Source organism: Rhyacophila brunnea, unplaced genomic scaffold (genome assembly GCF_057557595.1).
Source record: "Rhyacophila brunnea isolate RB1 unplaced genomic scaffold, BYU_Rbru_1.0 scaffold_4, whole genome shotgun sequence".
Classification (NCBI taxonomy): Eukaryota; Metazoa; Arthropoda; class Insecta; order Trichoptera; family Rhyacophilidae; genus Rhyacophila; species Rhyacophila brunnea.
Genome location: NW_028233068.1, coordinates 54,884,457 through 54,903,245, shown reverse-complemented (window position 1 = coordinate 54,903,245; position 18,789 = coordinate 54,884,457). Strand labels below are relative to the sequence as shown.

The 18,789-nt window shown below is 32.5% G+C and overlaps 1 protein-coding gene across 3 annotated transcripts in view; it reads right to left on the bottom strand.

Moving 5' to 3' along the window:
* Positions 1-769: 769 nt before the first annotated feature.
* Positions 770-18,789, bottom strand: part of cher (filamin A protein cher) — a 100,983-nt gene continuing 82,963 nt past the window's right edge. For all 3 annotated transcript variants that reach the window (XM_085954418.1, XM_085954419.1, XM_085954416.1), the window contains exons 3-16: positions 17,045-17,185; positions 15,594-15,763; positions 14,579-14,704; positions 13,413-13,715; positions 12,051-12,153; positions 11,708-11,850; positions 10,768-10,876; positions 10,029-10,193; positions 9,242-9,481; positions 7,688-7,878; positions 4,956-5,181; positions 4,299-4,514; positions 3,637-3,843; positions 770-2,170 (exon numbers count right to left, since the gene is read on the bottom strand). In XM_085954418.1, coding sequence (XP_085810544.1) covers positions 1,986-2,170; positions 3,637-3,843; positions 4,299-4,514; positions 4,956-5,181; positions 7,688-7,878; positions 9,242-9,481; positions 10,029-10,193; positions 10,768-10,876; positions 11,708-11,850; positions 12,051-12,153; positions 13,413-13,715; positions 14,579-14,704; positions 15,594-15,763; positions 17,045-17,174 — 2,514 coding nt within the window. In that variant the 5' untranslated portion in view covers positions 17,175-17,185 and the 3' untranslated portion in view covers positions 770-1,985. The remainder of the gene's footprint in view (positions 2,171-3,636; positions 3,844-4,298; positions 4,515-4,955; positions 5,182-7,687; positions 7,879-9,241; positions 9,482-10,028; positions 10,194-10,767; positions 10,877-11,707; positions 11,851-12,050; positions 12,154-13,412; positions 13,716-14,578; positions 14,705-15,593; positions 15,764-17,044; positions 17,186-18,789) is intronic.

The following is an 18,789-nucleotide window of genomic DNA, read 5'->3' as shown; positions in this document are numbered from 1 at the left end:
GAAACAAAATGTTTTAATTAGGTACTATAAAAGTTTTAACAGGACTTAATTTTTTTGTCGGGTTCGCGATGTCTAGTTTACTTACGTTATTCTTGGACGTCACACTCTTGATGAACAGCAATGACACATGGAAATTTGCGAATTATATTTGAATTATAGGTAGATATCTATACTTACCTAATTTAAAATTTATCCTAATATGTTTGCCAGTCACTCGCGAGTTTTGTAAGTTGTCAGGTGTATTTTTAAATGTAGGTACCTATCTGAAACCGTAGACTCGGATAGACTAGAATATTGTCTATTGAAGCAGAGATGGCATTTAAATTAGATTAAATCTTTAATGGTATATATCTTGTAAGTAATGTATCCATACAACACATTTCTTAGATATTGGAGTCATGAAAGAATGATAAAAGGTCCTGTATAAAAAATGTGGCTCCATTTTGACACTGCCTAGGGGCGGCAATTTGTCTAGGGACGTCACTGCGCTGAAGGCATAGAACCAAAAAGGAGTAATTCAACACTATATTAAAATTATTGTAAATGTATTCCTGGGTGAGTTTACAAGTCGAATATAAAATTCTCGTCCAGGTTAGAGTTGTAAAGTCACACTTACCATACGCTTGGCAGCTGATCATTGTTGATGATAGCTTTGTGTTGCTATTTACTAAGTTCCAATAAAAAAACATGACATAAATAACATATTTTACTATTTACTGGAGACGGAGATCAACAATAAGAAGGAAACAAGGTAACTAAATAGATCATGTAGGCACTGTGCTTAAGATTTTATTTATTATAAGGGAAGTGTACAAAGCTACAGATAATCTCATATATACATTGACGATTAAATAAATGGTATTCATATAAGAAATATAATATAACGGTCACACAATACCTTTAGTAGGTTATCAAAGCAAAATAAAAGAAAGAGAGATACTAGCAAAAGTATTTGAAAGAAGCTGTTGCGATTGAATTTCAACACATAATAGGTTCTTCAATGGTAAAAGATAAATTTACAATGTGAATAGGGGAAAGCGTTTAGAAAGAAAGCGATCAATTTGTAAAATCATTATAGATTGAGCTACATTTTATAAAAAAATCTTAATTTAACGTATACTACTAACATAAGTTTTCAAATATCTGTAATTTTTCGAAAAACACATTTTGGATAAAAAAATAGTAATTATTGTCTTTGGGCCGTTCTGGCGATGGGTTTATAGCCCGAAGCCGCTGTCAACATCAATAAATCTATTAGATAAATAGGTAGTATTGATTTGGGTTAAAACACAAATTAATGAAATACAACATGATTTCAGATTTGACAGCTGTATGACATTTTGTATTTTTCTTAAAATATTAAATATTTCTTATGGGTTTCAAATTTTATTATGTGCGGCCATCATTAAAATATATTTTTACCGATTGCCAAACATAAACAAAATAAAAAAGTTGATTTTCTTATAGATATTCTTTCACAAGATGGTTTCTAACAGTATCTATCGAGTAGGTATAAGAAAATATTTTTTCTTTGTATAGGGACACTTTAAATCAAAATATCTATTGAAAATAACACAAAACTTTTTTCAAACACCTTTCACACTTCTCGAACAAAACTTCTCATTTAAATTATAACCATGGCGAGAAATTAATCATTTGATCTGGAGTCATCATGAAAAATCATTAGGTAATTACAATTTTATATTGAACGAGTACATTATTTATTAATATCGTAGCATTATTGAATTGAAAATTTTATACGACACAAAGCTTTAAAACAAGCCTGTATGTTCTAATTAAATTTAATTTGGTGAAACTTCTCAATCATTTTACTGAAGTTTTATATTATATAGTACATTTATGTATATAGTATTGTAATATTAAATTAAACTTTTCATCGAAATTTGTAATAATTTACTCAAAAAAATGGATTGAAATGAAAGTATTTCGCAGCATGGTTAATTTAGTTGTCTTCAAAAACATTTTTATGTCTCAACTTTGTATGGTGATCCAGGGATATGGTCATCTCCCCATTTGACTATGATGATGTATTCTCCCCTTTCTCGCACCAAGTAGGAAACTTCATATACATTCTTTCCCTTGTGCTTGTAGAAGACTTCTTCACACGGGCCTTTGGGTCCCAGGACTCCAACGTAGAGGATGTTGTTTCCTGAAAATTATGGAAAAAGCTTTTCATAATCTCCGTTAAGGCTATACTTCAGTTGAGGCATGGTCTAAAAAGATCGTGGCTAGGCGATGCGCGGATTGTGCAAATGACACTTGCCGAACGAAATATAATTTTTCATAAAAATCCAACAAGCGTCCATTTAATGTTATGTTTATTGTTATATTACTAATAATAATAGTATATTCATTGACTTGTTTTCTTTTTTAAGTACACACGTAAAGTTTTTTAGTCATCTTTACATGATTTAAGAATATTTTCATCCGACGCCATGACAAAACAAATCGACGTGTAGACACCTCGACTGTCTGTCTCCGATTGGCGACTTGTGAGAAATTTTGTCGCACCTACTGCTGAAAAGACACTGAAGGACACTCTTAACATACAACAATTAATATGTTTAACCCAACAGTGGTAAAATAGAAAAATCCCTCTCATATGTCACACAGTATACCTACATACTCTACTACTAATATTAGAAAATAGCTTCGTAGCGTATCAACACTATCGTCATTTTTACACTTCTTCAAAAAGACTCGAGGCTTTCTCCTGTTTGAGCATAATGCATATTGGAAATTGTTGTTGCTGCATATCTTCTATCCATATTATGAATATTGTTTTCCATTTCTTCTATTAATATTCTTGATATTTTGGTAATTATCGTAGATTGCGTTGGTATCGATTTTTTACATAATCCATGATTCGAACTTTATCGATTATAATTAATTGTTCTAATCACAGAATGAGACAAAATACATATTTTTTAAATCGCGTAAGTATGAATTCACGGAAGTTGAATTCGCGTAAGTCGAGGACTTACTGTATTACGTTATATTAATACTATCGACCGAAGGTACTTGATGGAATTTGAATTTGAATTCTAGTGGATTCAAGTTAGATTTGTTGATTTGGAAAAATTATTCAGTTTCCTATATAGTATGCTTTGGCTTTTATTGTATCTACACATTATGTACATTGAATAATCAGCTTAGATAATTGTCCACTAAGTGGTGTTATAAATTTTCAAACAATATTGAAATTCAATTATTGCCCAATAATTTCATATTTTATAATATTTAAACAGACATAACTGTTCGATACCGATAGATGTCGCTAGTTATCACAGTGATTAGATATCATAGTTTATACCAGAGTTTCGAGCCGTTTTTTTTTTTCATTTCGGTTTTCGTTCCGGTTCAAATAAAAAAAATTATTTCGGTTTGGTTCCGGTTTAACTTCCGACAAAAATAATGGCTTTTCCGGTTTACGGTTCAGTTCCAGTTCGAAGCCCTGTTGGCAATTTTTTTTAAATCTATATTATTTGTGGCACTGAAATGATTTAATTTGATTTTGTTTGAGTAAGCATAAATTACAATCTATGGCGCTATATGGACAAACATATGTGGTAAGCGTTCTCTAAGCTCTTTGAATGGTTAACATGAAAGTCTTACCTGCATCAGTGGCTGTAACCATGAACGTGTTTTGTTTGGCATAATAACACTTCTTCAATCCCATTCCCTTGGAGGTGACTTTGCTGGCATCCGACTTGAAGTGAGGAAGCACTGTTCCAGCCTTCTGGCCGTTCTTCGAAACCTTCTGAACCGTCTCAACGATAACTGATGATGTTTCCTGAGCACCCAAGTCTGCGAGCTTTTCTCCTGGTGATCAGAATTGAAAAAAATGTATGTTAAATTCGAATAAATTCTCCATTGGAAATATCGTAAGTATTGAGCTAATATGGATGGAGAAGTTTATTTCAAAATGACTTATAACAACAAAATGAAGTCAATTATTGGACAAATGAATATCCAACAGAAGATAGTGGCTACATCGCCGTTGAGCTGTTAAAATCTCCAATGTGACAAAAAACTACTTTACAAGCGAAAACATGATCCTTCGTTCCAAGATCTTCATTTTTTAAATATTTTTTTTGTAAACAGTTAACTAATATAATAGGTAGCGGGGGATTTTATTTAGTCATAACTCTGGGTAAATGAACAGAAGATATAAAAAAAGATTTTGACATTGGAGGTTTTGACAGGTCTGACTATGTTTCTAGGTACAATTACAAATTAATATTATATGGCACTGTTTTAATTTCAGTTGCTTGTACCTGTGCACTCAATCTTGAAGGGTGATCCAACAATATGTGCACCGTTGTATTTGATGCTCATATAATAGTATCCGGGCATCAGAGGTGTGTATCGGACCTTGTAGCCTTCTTCACTTTCTGTGCAATCCATGGCGACTCTGGAGGGTCCATCGACGGTGACGGCAAGGGTTCCAGCTCCTGCATTGCACGTGTCGATGATCAGGTCGGTCTTTACTCCTGAAATGGGAAAAAATTCATTGAAATATTTTATAAAGTAGGTAATTTCACCCAGGTGGTTTTACACGTCTTACAGCCTGTAATGTTTGTTGAAAGTACTCTTTAATGTTTTATCTTTAACTATACTAGAAATAATAATACATGACATCTATGTATAGAAAAATAACATGAGAAAAAATGATTATTTAAAAAAAAATACATAATATATACAGATTAGATTTAAATCAAACTAGTTTTTACTGTTGGATTTAGTTACGTAATGCATTCATAGATGTCATGTGTAATAAAAAATAAATTATAATTTACAAATACAAGCATTTACTTGGTTGAATTTTTATAATTTTAATTTTATAAATTGGTTTAGGTTGAGCCGAAACCTATTTTGACGATTACACCATTGCTGAGATTAAATATCTTATTTTAATTATAAAAAATCCATACCGGTCTTTACAATTCCCAATCCGTTTCCATGAGCATGAACTGCGGCCGGGTCAGCATCGTCTTTTCCGACCTTGATGCGAAGAGGTGACGCCGGGATATGGACTCCATTGAACTTCACGTGGATCTGGTGGATTCCATTTTCCCTTGGCATGAATCTGATCGAGTATTGGTCTCCGTCAATGTTCTGGGTGAAGCAATCATCAATAGTGCCTGATGGTGCCTTTATCTGTAGACAAAAAGTGAAGTTGTTACATATTTGTATGTTATTCGCTTCAAGAAACCAAAGCACTTCCGGGGACTCCTATGAATACCTCGATGGGTAATAAATTATATTGACGCCACCGAGTGAAAGAGGATCATTTTGAAACATCCATCTTGAACGTTTGATTAACTAGATTTTTTTAATCATTGATTGAATTCAATCAAACCGATAATGTACCTCTCTCTTGTCAACACAACATTGATGTTGCCAATAGACAGTTTTACCTTTTCAGTGGCAAATTCTGCGAGAATTTCTCTCAAAATGGTCATCGTATATCGGCATCTATATAGTGCAATACACCAGTTTCAACAAATTACTTATTTATGTCACAGCTAGGTAAGTAGGTATATGATATTAAAGTTCAAAATTTTTTAGATAAATAATTACATATCTAAGAACCTAAGTACCATATTATATAATATATCTATACTACATTAATCTCAGAAGTGGCTACATGTTATGTGGATCTACTAACCCACCTAATTAGAATTAGGATTACTCATTCTGATTCTCCCTTGTTGCGAATAAGTTATTGTTAGTGAAACTATTGTATCAACATATTTATGAAAATATTACGTATCCGTTCAATTCATTGTGAATTTTCTGCTAGGGGCAAAAAGTTGGGTATGGTCTGCGGGGCAATTTTCCGAAAGCTTTATATCACTGCCTTCTGTCTACCGAAAATATAAGACAGTCCTTTCCAATACTGTTTTTATCTATCACTGTACATTTTTTTAGTTATATTGAATCGATGTTCGATATTGACTATTGTGATTATAGTGAAGCTTGATTCGATAGAAATAAAAAAGATTTCAAGTAAGACACAATTTTTATGAAATTTAAAATTTTTCAAATTAAATATAAAATAATAAGTAAGTATATTAAAACCATGTATTATTCAAAAATATTTATATGAATTTCGAAAGAACTCTAAAATAATACTTAGTAGGTACTTATTCCACTTATTTTAATGATAATCAGGACCGGTTTCGCCCGCTTCAAGGTACAAAATATACAATAATATGGATAGGTATATTATTTGATACTAACAATTTTTTCAAAGGCAAAAATTATTTATTAAGAAATATTGACAATAATAAATAAAATTGTAAGAAATTCTTTGTCCTTATATAAATTAATTTGCTAAAAAATTTATATTTCACCATAAAAGAAAAAATCGAAAGAACTTGTAAAATTAAAGGTTATGCACTGAAAAAATTACTGGTTATTTTTGAACTTAAAAACAATACATTTATAATTAAAATACGTTAAAATGTAAACTATCAGAAAACTGTATTAAATTGTATATTTTGTATTTCGTAGCTAGACACTGGTAGTTCCCTTTCTGTCAAAATATTATTATTGCTATAGTAGTTAATTGAATTTAAAGTAAGTAAAATATTATTTCCCTTCTGTATTACAATATTATCACGAAACAATATCGATAAGTAGGTATGTGTTTTAAGAGGATTTGATGTAAGTCATTCCCTTAACTATTTCTCACGTTGGAACATAGATAGACATGGAAGATTGAGAGGGTGATAAATATTAATGGTTTATTTCGTTTTAACCGTAGCAGAAAAAAAACACCTAAATAAATATTGCAATTCAGTTCACGTATTGAGAACTCCTGGAAAATATGGGTGTATTTACAGAGCAAAAAAGCTTGTAACTTTTCACCGAGGGGGGGCACCCTATTTTTGGCACCCTCTGGCCAATATATACCAAAGCCGACCCTGTGTTTTTTGCGACGCGCCTCTGTTTATTCCACAAAACTCCATGGAAATAATTATGAATGATTTATACTCTAGATTTTAACTTCTCAAACCTATCCTAAATCATAAATTCGCTTTGTTTGTGATATGTGATTTATGAATACTTTTATTATAAAATTAGGGCTAAGTGTAAATTGTTGGATTAATTCATGTATTACCTACACACATACCTTTCTATAGTTTTTTTTTGTTTGTTTGGAATTGGTCTATCAAGTGACATTTTCAGTAGAATATTATAACAATCTACTAATAGACCAACAGTATGGTCAATAGTACAATACCGAATTAGATATAACTATCCACTGAAGTAAAAAAATCAAGTTAATTATTACATATTATACATATTATTTATTATCTTTAAAAAAAATCGATCTTTTTCTTCGTATTTTGTCACTAGATGCCTCCAATAAATCAACAGTAGCATTCTACTTCGCCTTAACTATAATGTGACAACCTATTATAATTTAGAATAATAATTATGTTTGTTTTATAATATTATGTTTATTATAATATAATCATATAAAGACATCAGAAAACTAAACCATAAAATTAAAGTCACAACACAATCACAATATATTTTCAGTACCCAGATGTCTAATGACATCTTTCAGTGCAAAAGCGTGGTATTTTTATTTGTATTTTATGTATATTATATTCCTTAGTAACAAAATTTTATATGATTTTCATCTACTCACTCTTGCGTCAAGCTCTCCCCTAGCTCCATTCATCCTGATGTAGAACTGGGCTGGCTTATCTGTCTGGATACCTTCAGGGAATTGGGCCACCTCCAGCAGGTGAGCGTCTCCAATTGCTGGGGAGACGTACACCCTGAATGGAGAGTCAGGGATGTGCTGCTCGTTAAACTTGAGACCAACGCGGTATTCACCTAAGAAAGTTAATTAAATTATTTTCCGATGTTTTGACATTCCCCTATTGACTAGGTATTGCATAATATAACAGTTTGAATTAAAATTATAAAGAAATGTGTCACACCACCCGCAGTGTGAAACTATTTTAAATTTATGCACTGACATTTTACGAGGATTAATAATTATATTGTTAATAGTAAGAATAAATATATAATAGTAAGAATATATAAGGATGGAGAAAATTTAAAAAATAAAAATATATATTATGTTCTGGATCCTGGATCCAAATTCCAAATACAGCCTATGCTAGGCCTAGGCTAAGGTAGTTGGCAATGTTTTTTTTCTGAATACAGTATAATAACGTAACTACCTACACCGTCCTGAAAATACAAATAATTAATAAATTATTGTAAGTACATAATATGTAATTGTTTAAAAACCATATTCGCTCTTACGCGGAATATGCGGACCACCGTATTCTGGAGGTTATAGCAACATATTTTTTTTACAAGGAACGGTTGTTACATATTCTCGTCCAATCAATCAAACCTTTGTGCTAGATTAAACAGACATTAAAAAACTTCATAATCATTTGTTATTTGCCCAGCCGTGGGATCGAACCACGTCTTCAAAGATGGGCGCTCTACCAACCCAGCCACCCTCGGTGAATTTTTTACCTAATTATTATTCTCTTTTAACTTCACTATCTCATTCTGCCCTATTTAGTCCTATAAGGGGCAAGTCACGTCTCCATAAACATTATTTTCATAAAGAAACAGCGGGAAATGATCCTTAATTGTCTATTGTCTGCCTTGTCTGTATCTGCTGAGATACACGGTTGATACATTCTTTAGTAAAAAATATTGCATTTTGATGCAATAAATAGTGTAAACACTTCGCGAATTCCACGAATTTTTGAATGAAAACATCATAGGTTAAAGTCAGTAAAGTTGGTTACTATCTAACGAGTTAAATTTCATATAAGTGGATGATTGTATAAAATTTTTGTCAGTACAACATATTTGCATGTTGTACTGGAGATTTAAATATGAATTACTATATTTTAAAATAATCTGTTTTACTCCCCCTTAATAACCAAACAAAAACGGCAGATTCCATTCTTACTGTCAAATGTCTTATTTTTCTTATAGGTACTTAAGTATACTTTCTGAAAAAAGCTATTCTAAAATGTTATATGATTATTAGTTTTTAGACAACATTTAGAAATGTTATTATACTTAGTTTCTAAGATAGAAGATATACTGATATATAAGAAAGACATTTTTGTTGACTTGCCAAGAAATGGTGATGTCATGTAGAGTAGGTATGAGAATAAAGTAGGCATTTTTGCAACAATTTGCGAATAATCATAATTCTTACCGGGTTCTGCAACCTTGTAGCAGACATCACAGGATCCGTCCCGTCTATCCTTGAACTCAATGTCGGCCTTGGAAGGACCTTCAATGGAGATGGCCAGTTGGCCGCCGCCAGCCTCGCGAGTCCACACGTTGAACTCGTTGCGGGCCTTCTGCTCACCTCGCTCCAGACCTGTGCCGCCAGCCTTCACCAAATGGGAGCCGGAGTCACGGAGGGGGCCCACTGTGAACTGGAATGGAGAGCCTGGGAAACAGGAAAACGTCGACTTAAAATGAAAACGCGGGTAAATGTGCCGCAGATGCCGTCATGAGATTTTATAACTTTCATTTTAGACCAAAGCAAACCTAACCTAACCTATCCCAACCTAATATTACCTAATATAATCATAGTTTGTGATAATGATGCATCAAAATGTATGAAAATTTCAAATTTTAAATTAACAATTATTGGATCGAAAAGCCTATGCGCCGATAGAAAATTGTATTTGTTATAATTGTCTAGGTACATGAAATAAACTGTTTTCGTAAAAAAAACTGATAAAAGCTCATGTCGGCATCTGCGGCACAATTACCAAAACGCGTATGTAAAGATGGAATGAGGATCAGTTTTTGAAATAGTGACTAAATCCAATACAATTCTTTTTCGCATAAATCAAATCAATTCATTCATTTGGCAGCGTTTGGTTTGATTATTGTTTTAAAAAAATACGACCTCTTGAGACATTAATTTAGACTTTATGAAAAAAAAATACTATGTTTATAATTTTAGTTTTAATGTAGTATCTATCTACCTGGAATATGGATTTCCCTGTATTTGACTGAAACGGTATGAACTCCAAGCTCCTTGGGTACGAAGTGAACTGAGTAGAGTCCATCTTCAACCTCCTGGATCTCAGCATCCTCAGATACTGCTCCAGGGCTGGTGACTGTAGCTGCGAGGTCGAACGATGTGATTCCTGAAATAATAAAAATACAAAATATGACTTATTTAATCTGAGTATTATGGTATCTTATGAATAAATTAAAAGATAGAAAGATATTTGTATAGTGAATTTGGATAAAAATAATATATATTTATTGACTCAATTCAAATTGAACGTTTTAAATAGTGTTTTGCCCTCACAATATAGTATATAGTATGAAAGGCGCGAAAGACCTTCGTATTTTTCCGCTAGGTTCTCTGCTGGCATGCCTCTCTCCCTTATATATATTTTATTTGTAAACTTTTTTATAAAAAAAAATCATTTTTTAAATTGGTATAAGTAATATATAAAATAGTAATTTATTTTCTTTTCAAAATGAAACATTCACGTGCCATCTTAGCGTGCCATGCAAAATCATCTCGCGTGCCATCAGTGGCACGCATGCCATAGGTTCGCCATCCCTGCACTATAGCGATTACACCATCAATCGCCACGAATCAGCGGGATTTATTTTTTCAGGGAATTCTCGTGTACCGAGGTAGGTATTAATTGTACCGCGCGAAAATAAGTTTCACTAAAAAAAATGGATAATACTCGTATTAGTTACCTGGCATTTTGAATGTGAGTTTGCAGTTAGTTCCAACTTCCGTCAATGGGACGGCATCTCTTTGTCTTTGAATCTTTTCTCTCTGCCTATTTGATCCTTCACCTGATACCTAAATTGAAAAATACATATATAAGTATTATAATAATAATGTAATAAGTACATACGTATGTTCCGTTACAATAAAAATTTAATAATATGATAGGTAACGTTTTTGTGCTCTGTATGAATAATGGTAGCTGACAAGAATGTCATTGTGGATAGATATTAATTCTTTCCTTGCGTATTGCCCATTTTTTAAATAATAAAATGCCTAATTCTTGTCAAATTTGGGATCACAGAGATTATCAATATAATTTTTTATCGTAAATATTTCATTATAAAAATGTCTAGATAAATTTTACTAATGGTTTTATAAATGCTTTTAAAAATTAATAAATATAAAAAATCTTAACACCACTGCACATGGATGTACTGAAATATGACCTATATTCTAAAACATTAGATCGAGAGGTTTAAAAGACAACTATTTTATGTAATAAAAATACTTTATGCAGTCATCAAATGTTTAAAATAAATATAAAATAACAAGGTTTAAAAATTATATAAATAGATTATCTACAACGTTTATTGAATGTCCAGGATCATGCTTTGAAAATAGCATAAAACCTCCATTTTGACCTACGCGGCGCACGACCCCCCTTTAAAAGAATAGGTACCTTAACAGGTTATTCGCCAAACATAGCATCATTTAACATAACTTACATAATATGTCACAATAGGTACACAAAAATGTTCATGGTATATTAATGCATTACAACGGACTGTTGAACTGAAATAATATTCGACAAGATTCGTGTGAAGCCTCGATTGAAATTTTCGTTAATCGTAATATTGCATTATACGAGTATGTAATATGTATTAGATATAGGTATAGATATACCTTGACTGTGAAAGGAGATCCATCAACGTGGTGATCAGCGAATTTCAAGTTGATGATGTAGTATCCTGGTTCGGTTGGTTTGTAGCTGATGTTCAGAACACCGTTGTTTGAGTCCTGGCACTGAATCTCAGCCTTGCTGGGACCTAGAAATATATATAAAATACAATGTTATTGAACCTCAAAGATATCAGGTATGTAGGTATTCTAAATTGACTAAGTTAACCTAAGCTAAGCCAAGCCACGCTTTTGACATGTTAGCTTGCTGTAGAATTACTGCAGGGCAGGTTAAAGTCATCCTAATCTCATTGGTTCGTTAGTAAACTGTAAATATAACCGAACAAACCTTCGATGGAGAGGGATAAGCCACCATAACCGGCATTTTTAGTGTCGACTGCGAAAGTGTTATCAGCGTGGGTCTTGGCCTCCTTCAAGGCACCTCCAGATACCTGAAATATAACAATTAAATGATGTTTTTTTTCACAATAAATTCACGCAATAAAGTCGAGCCGTTCGAGATATTAAAATTCAAAGGTAATGCATTTATTAAAAAACAGAAATTCAAAAATTTTATTTAAATGATTTCAGAATAAGTTAAATTAAGATTACGGTGCATTATAATAATTGTAAACATAATTATTATCATTAACCCTCCGAAAATTGGTCATTGTATTGATGTCAATTTAAAGCAGAGCGAGATCCAAATGGTTTAATTGAATGACTACAACTATTCTTCGTAAAAAAGCTGTTAAGATTATATCTACTCTGTAGGCTAGAGCTTCTCAAACTTTTTCATACCACGGCCCCCGAAAGTAAAAACCCAAGGCTACCCTTCACAAAAATTTTAGTCTTTAGTAACCAACAGTACTTTATTTACCATTAATTATTATTATATGTACATTTTTCATAAAAATAATAGAACAATAATATTGTAAAGCTAGCTTGTGAAGCAAAAATTTAAAAAAAATAACTTAAAATTTATTACAGCTACAGCCTACAAACACAATTTAATGAGAGGGGAATGAGAGCATATTTTACATTAAATCAATATCCGGTACAATGTTTGAAATGATAATAGGGTTTGTTCCAAAGTCACCGTTGAAAGACACGACCTGTGTGTATTTTGTATTACCAGTAATGATGAAATTAATGCTGTTTCGCATAGGTAGGTATGTTGTCACAATTAGCTCAATATAAATTTTCGTATAATATTTTATTTAACTAAAAAATTTAAATATTTCATAAATAAATATTAGTAGATTATTTATCCATTTAACACCCACGATGGCCGCGCAGCTTAAGCGTTGGCCTATTGCGTCGTGGGTCTCAGGTTGTAATCCTGGCTCTGACAACTACACATATTGTTTTTTCAATTTGTGTATGAGTCAGAGTATATGGACCTAATAGGTTGAGCAAGTGGCTGACATCCATTTCTCGTAAAAACAAAATCTGTCAATACAAACCTCCAGTATGTGGAGATATCCAGATAATATGATCCTATTAGGATCGGACATGGTAGAAAGAAGAATTTATCCATTTCGGATAATGTAAGTATCGTGATCGAGTGAAAATTCGACATCGAGGTTTTAACTGATGATGAATGGGCATCGTCCGGTGATAACATTTTTATGATTTTTTTTCAAATACTGAAAGATTTCGCTGCTATACTAATATACTATAAGTACCTATATAAAATTCTTTAATATACCTGGACTTTCTTTGCGTCTCCTACTTCCTTCTCTGCCACTTGGATGCGGAATGGAGAGTTGGTGATGTGCTTTCCCATTTTCTTCACGGACACTGTGTGTTCACCAATTTCCCTGGGAGTGAAAGAGATGCCGATGTTTCCAGTCTGCAGCCTCTTCAAGAAGCATGGCTCTTCAAGACCGGACGGAGCCTGTATCGAAGCATTCAGACTCCTAATATCAGCATCGCTGATCTTTCCTGGAAGAGTAACCTCGCTACAGCTTCCGACGGAGATCTGATTTCTTTTTCTGCCTTCACCGCTTACCTTGAATAAGAAGATAATATAATATTATTCAAGTGTTATGATCTGTAACCGTAGAAAATAATTGGTGCCATACGATTAGTAGGCAAATATGCTATAATATTTCTTTACGTATTGCGTAATGTCCATTATTTATAGTTGACCACCCTTTATTATAACAGGGTGAAATGAGAGTGAAGTGTGCACATGGTAACCACTTAAAGGTGCGATATATCATAATGATTCGTATGTAAACATGCTACTGGTGGTATGCCGGATGTTTATCAAAGTATGGAGTATCTGAGCATGCGAAATGTACACGGAAAAATGCAACAGTCAGCGGTGGAAGTGACGAGATGCTGTGGGGTAATAACTGATGTACTATAGATCTACCATCATAAATTGGCATTCCAGCGAGGGCGCTAGTATGACATTGAGAATATTACCATAGCTAACAAAAAAATGGTAATTTATATTTTTTTATTGGTAGTAGATTTCTGTACAAATATTATGCAATCCATAATTCGAGAAAAATGTTGTAAAATTAAATGGCATTTGTAACAAATTTATCCTCGATAGACAATTTTAGTTTCAAATTCGACCGGCTGCCAACTTACGATGGTAGATCTTTAGCAAACCTCAGTCACGAGTCACGACAGTTGGTTGTGGACTTTTTGAACTCCGTTGAGAGTTACATCCGGTCATTGCACGCTACTTGGCATGTGCGGAAGTCTCATACAAGTAGTATAGGAAATAAATATTGTACCATGTCATTACTGGTGGCTATGAGTAGCGTAATATTTTTAATGTCATCTTTAAAAATGATGCAGATGGTAGCAAATAATTTTATAAATATGTAGGCATTAGTTATGTTAGATTTTATATACCTTGGCGTTGAATGGAGAGCCCTTGATGTGTTTTTCTCCAAATCTGATGCTAACTTTGTACTCGCCAGGAGCTGTTGGCAGATATGACACGGATACTGTGCCATCTTTGTTGTCATGAGCGGTAATCTGAAAATAATAAAAAATGTCATTTTCATAAATCTGTCAAATGAATCCACATAAATGATAATTTAATATTTTTGCGATTATATGTAAGTATCTGTAGATAGTCTTTATAAACGAGAAATCCAGTTATATTTCTAAATAACATGAAGAGAATTGAGTTCTTATTAAAAAATACAACACTGATTATTGACTTTATGGTTTTTTTCGAAAATTATTCCTCATTGGTTAACTATACTTTAACCCTAACAAAATTTTAATAATTTATTATGAGATAAGTATAATAAAAGTTTGCGATTGATCCAAATAATATTTTATTTACAAAAAATACACTGAAATTTCTTTAGAGCAAAAAGGTGGAAAGATTAGAGAGATGTTGTTATTAAAACGACCAATCGACTAAAATGCCTGTTCTTGGCATACGTATTTACAATAAATTATATATATTCTTAAAATACTACTTAGCATATTCGGTGTATTTCCATGTTGGTTGGTGTCTATTTTATAATTTATTTTTTTATTTACTTTTTTCTTTTATGCTGTTTATTTTTTTAAAATGACATATTGTGAACGTCTTAGATTTATAATTTGTAAATTTCACTATATGTAAATAAATAAATTTGAATTTGAATTACAGTTAACACCAATATATTTTCTTTTTATTTCTGATAGGTTGAATAATACATTATTCTTAGTGTTTTTTTTATTAGTTAGTCAAACAACAATAACATTATTACTCTGTTTAAAGTATGTCTTAAAAAGTTAGACGTGGAATGAATTTTAAATGTTAAAAAGCATAGAAGAGTACCATTTATAAGATAATTAGAAAAAAATATTTTTTCAAGAAAACAAAAAAATGAGCGAATCGCCTCAATGTAAGGTAGTTGTGTTATACCTCAGCCTTGCTTGGTCCTTCGACGGCCATAGCCAGACCACCTCCTCCAGCTCCCTTAGTGCTGATGGTGAAGTGGCTAGGCTCTCCGCTGGCTCCAGAGATCAGACCTTGACCATAGGCTGTAACGGAACCAGTAGTGATGGAATCGACGTGGAACTTGTAGGGGGATCCTGAAAGTTAGTAAAAAAAAAATTAATATGACTCAATAGGATTGCTGGCGGTTACTATATATCAGTTACATTTACACTCAAGACGTGAGTGCACAATTTATTAGAATTTTAACCATCGATATTTAACAGCTTTACGGCATCAACAGTATAACAAAATGTATGTTCGAAGCATCATTCAACTACACTTTCCGCCCAGAATTCTTCAATTGAAAAATTATTCAACATAAATAATTTGAAAACACTAATGGGAGATATATAACCACTAGAACAAAACTTTTTGAAAAAAATATAACACCCAGCAGGATTCAAACTTGCGCCTCCCGGGATTAGCGCCCACGTACTCTAACCACTAAGCAATACTTTTCAATGGACGCGTTCTAATTTACGTTACTAATTGGCAATCGGCTTTTTATTCTTTATTAAAAAAAGTATTTTGATAAAATTTATAATCACATTTTTATCGATTGGCAAAGCCATTTAATGTAAAATACATTTCCACTTCTTTTAAAATATAACACTTATTATATAATTAGCGTTTAATATTAATATATAATAATGATGAATGTAACACACGCTTTTTATGTAGGTTAAAACTTTGAATATCACTTCATAAGAATTTGGGATGCAGGTAGGTAGGTACCTGAAATAGCTTTGCTAAACGTAAATCAATCGGAAAAAAATTTATTAAAATTACATAGTTATGAAGAATGTTTATAGATAAAGGAATAAGATAGATCGTTTTAATCAATTGAATTATTAATAATATTCAATACGTACTTCTATCGCATATTTATTATAAATTCAGTATCGATTATTTCTAATTAATAATCTAATTTGTCCAAAACTACACTCACCGATAGATATTCATTCCAATAAAGGTGTATTTTTAATGTATTTCTACTAAGTTATTATTATTGGCCGCATATTATATTATGTGCTCTTGGTACGTGGGACTTTCTTTACAAGGATTGGTTGTTATATAATTACTCATTGAAGAGAAACCTAGGCTAGAGGAAATAGAGAACATGACAACCCTTCTGAATTCTGCATCACATGATAATTAAAAAGATATATGAATTTCATTCAGCTATCACGGCTTGAACCCAGATACACTACATTGTAGGGGTTAACATTCGATCACTACTTTAGAGTGCGCGGTGAGAAATATTTTTCATATGCTTGTGCTTAGGTATCACATAACTTGTGGTGCTTATAATATAACCAGAAAAAAGACAATCATTGATTCAAAATAATAATTAAAAGAATTTTTACAAAACTCACCCTGGACATGTTCTCCATTGTACTTGACGAGGAGTTCATGGGATCCTTCCTCACGTGGCTCGTACTTGATGCTGACAGTTCCATCGTGATTGTCCTCAATCAGAGGCAAGTCTGTTTTTCCTGACGGCATCTTCACTTGTGCTAAAAAAACGTAAAAAAACGAATTATAAAAATGGTGTTAAATATAAAATGACATAATTATTGAAGAAAGTAGTGGTTGCGTAATATCGTTTTTAATTTAACCATACCCACGATAGCCGAGTTGGTAAAGTGGCCGTCTCTGAAGTCATGGGTGACGGTATCGATCGCATGACTAGGAAAAATGCATATTGTGTTTTTAATGTGTGTTTGTTAAAAGCGCGTGTTATAACATATTATGCTTTGTGGAGGACCATAATATAGTATAGGTAGTAGGTACCTTGTCAAACGATTATCACCTTTAAAGAAATATGTAATAAAATAATAAATTGAATAAATAATCAAAAAATAATACCTATATTCTCGAAATAAAATCGTCTGCATTTACAGAATTAAAATATATAATTTATACGCATTACCACTCAGTTCCACCCACAGAACAGATAATTTCTGAATTCCCTGGATCGACCAGTCTCTATTCCCACCGTATTTTTATCATATTAATACGTAGGTACAATTTTATGATTATTTTCTTCAATATCATGTTATGAACATCTTGAAATAGGAATAATTTGTAATCACCATAACATATGTAACAATTAACTGATATTAAAAAACACGCCTCAGAAGTGAAACTTTTTGTTTGCCTTCCATTATTGGAAGGATAATTTGGGAAATAACAGTGTTTAATGCGTTTGGTATTTTTCTTTGAAGTCAAATAGGCACTAAATTAAAATTGGCTTGGACGCTAAAGAAGCACCTAGCGCGTAACGATTAGGTGGCCATTCGATATAATTAGCATGCTATTTAAATGTGGTAATTAAAAAGTAATCATCTAGTCAGCAGTCAATGTGTTAACAATATGTTCCACCGAGATTTGAAATAGAAGCGGCACAATGATGTCAAAGTGCGAGGTGCTATAAACATACTACATAAGCGTGAAGTTCGATAGTTTTGACAGAAAATATGACGTAGTTCGAGTGAGACAAAGTGAAAATAAACAATGAAATAGGCTTCATGTAAGAACAGCTGGAAATAATAAAGGGAACAATAATTTAATTTACCCTACGAAATTCGAGCGCAGTAGAATAAATCGAAATTTTGCGAAATTTTAAGGTGAAGTTGTTCTACTATAATAGAAAAATTCGCATATATGAGTGTTGTTTCTTATAACTAAATAAGAAGGTTGAAGAATTTGTTAGGTAATTTCAATGACATTATTAATGGACGACGCACTCAATACAGTAGCTAGCAAGTAAATTCGCATGTATAGGTAGACGTCACGCAATTTCCATTATGCGATATCACGCATCGGGAATTTATAGCAATATGACCTTTATTGTAATGGCGTTAGAGCAGTGTTTCTAATGTCAATGTTCATTCGAGCGAACCCGTTCGAACCGAACCATTCGGCAGACCCAACAAAAAGCATCAGGAATTTATAGCAATATCACCTTTATTGTAATGGCGTTAGAACAGATTATGCCATTCGGCAGACCAATACAGACAATAAAGTGGGTGTCATTTTCTTTTCCAGATGATTCGTCAATGTTAACGTCATTGGGTAATTTGGATCGTAGGGCTTAGGTTCTACTGAACTAAACTTT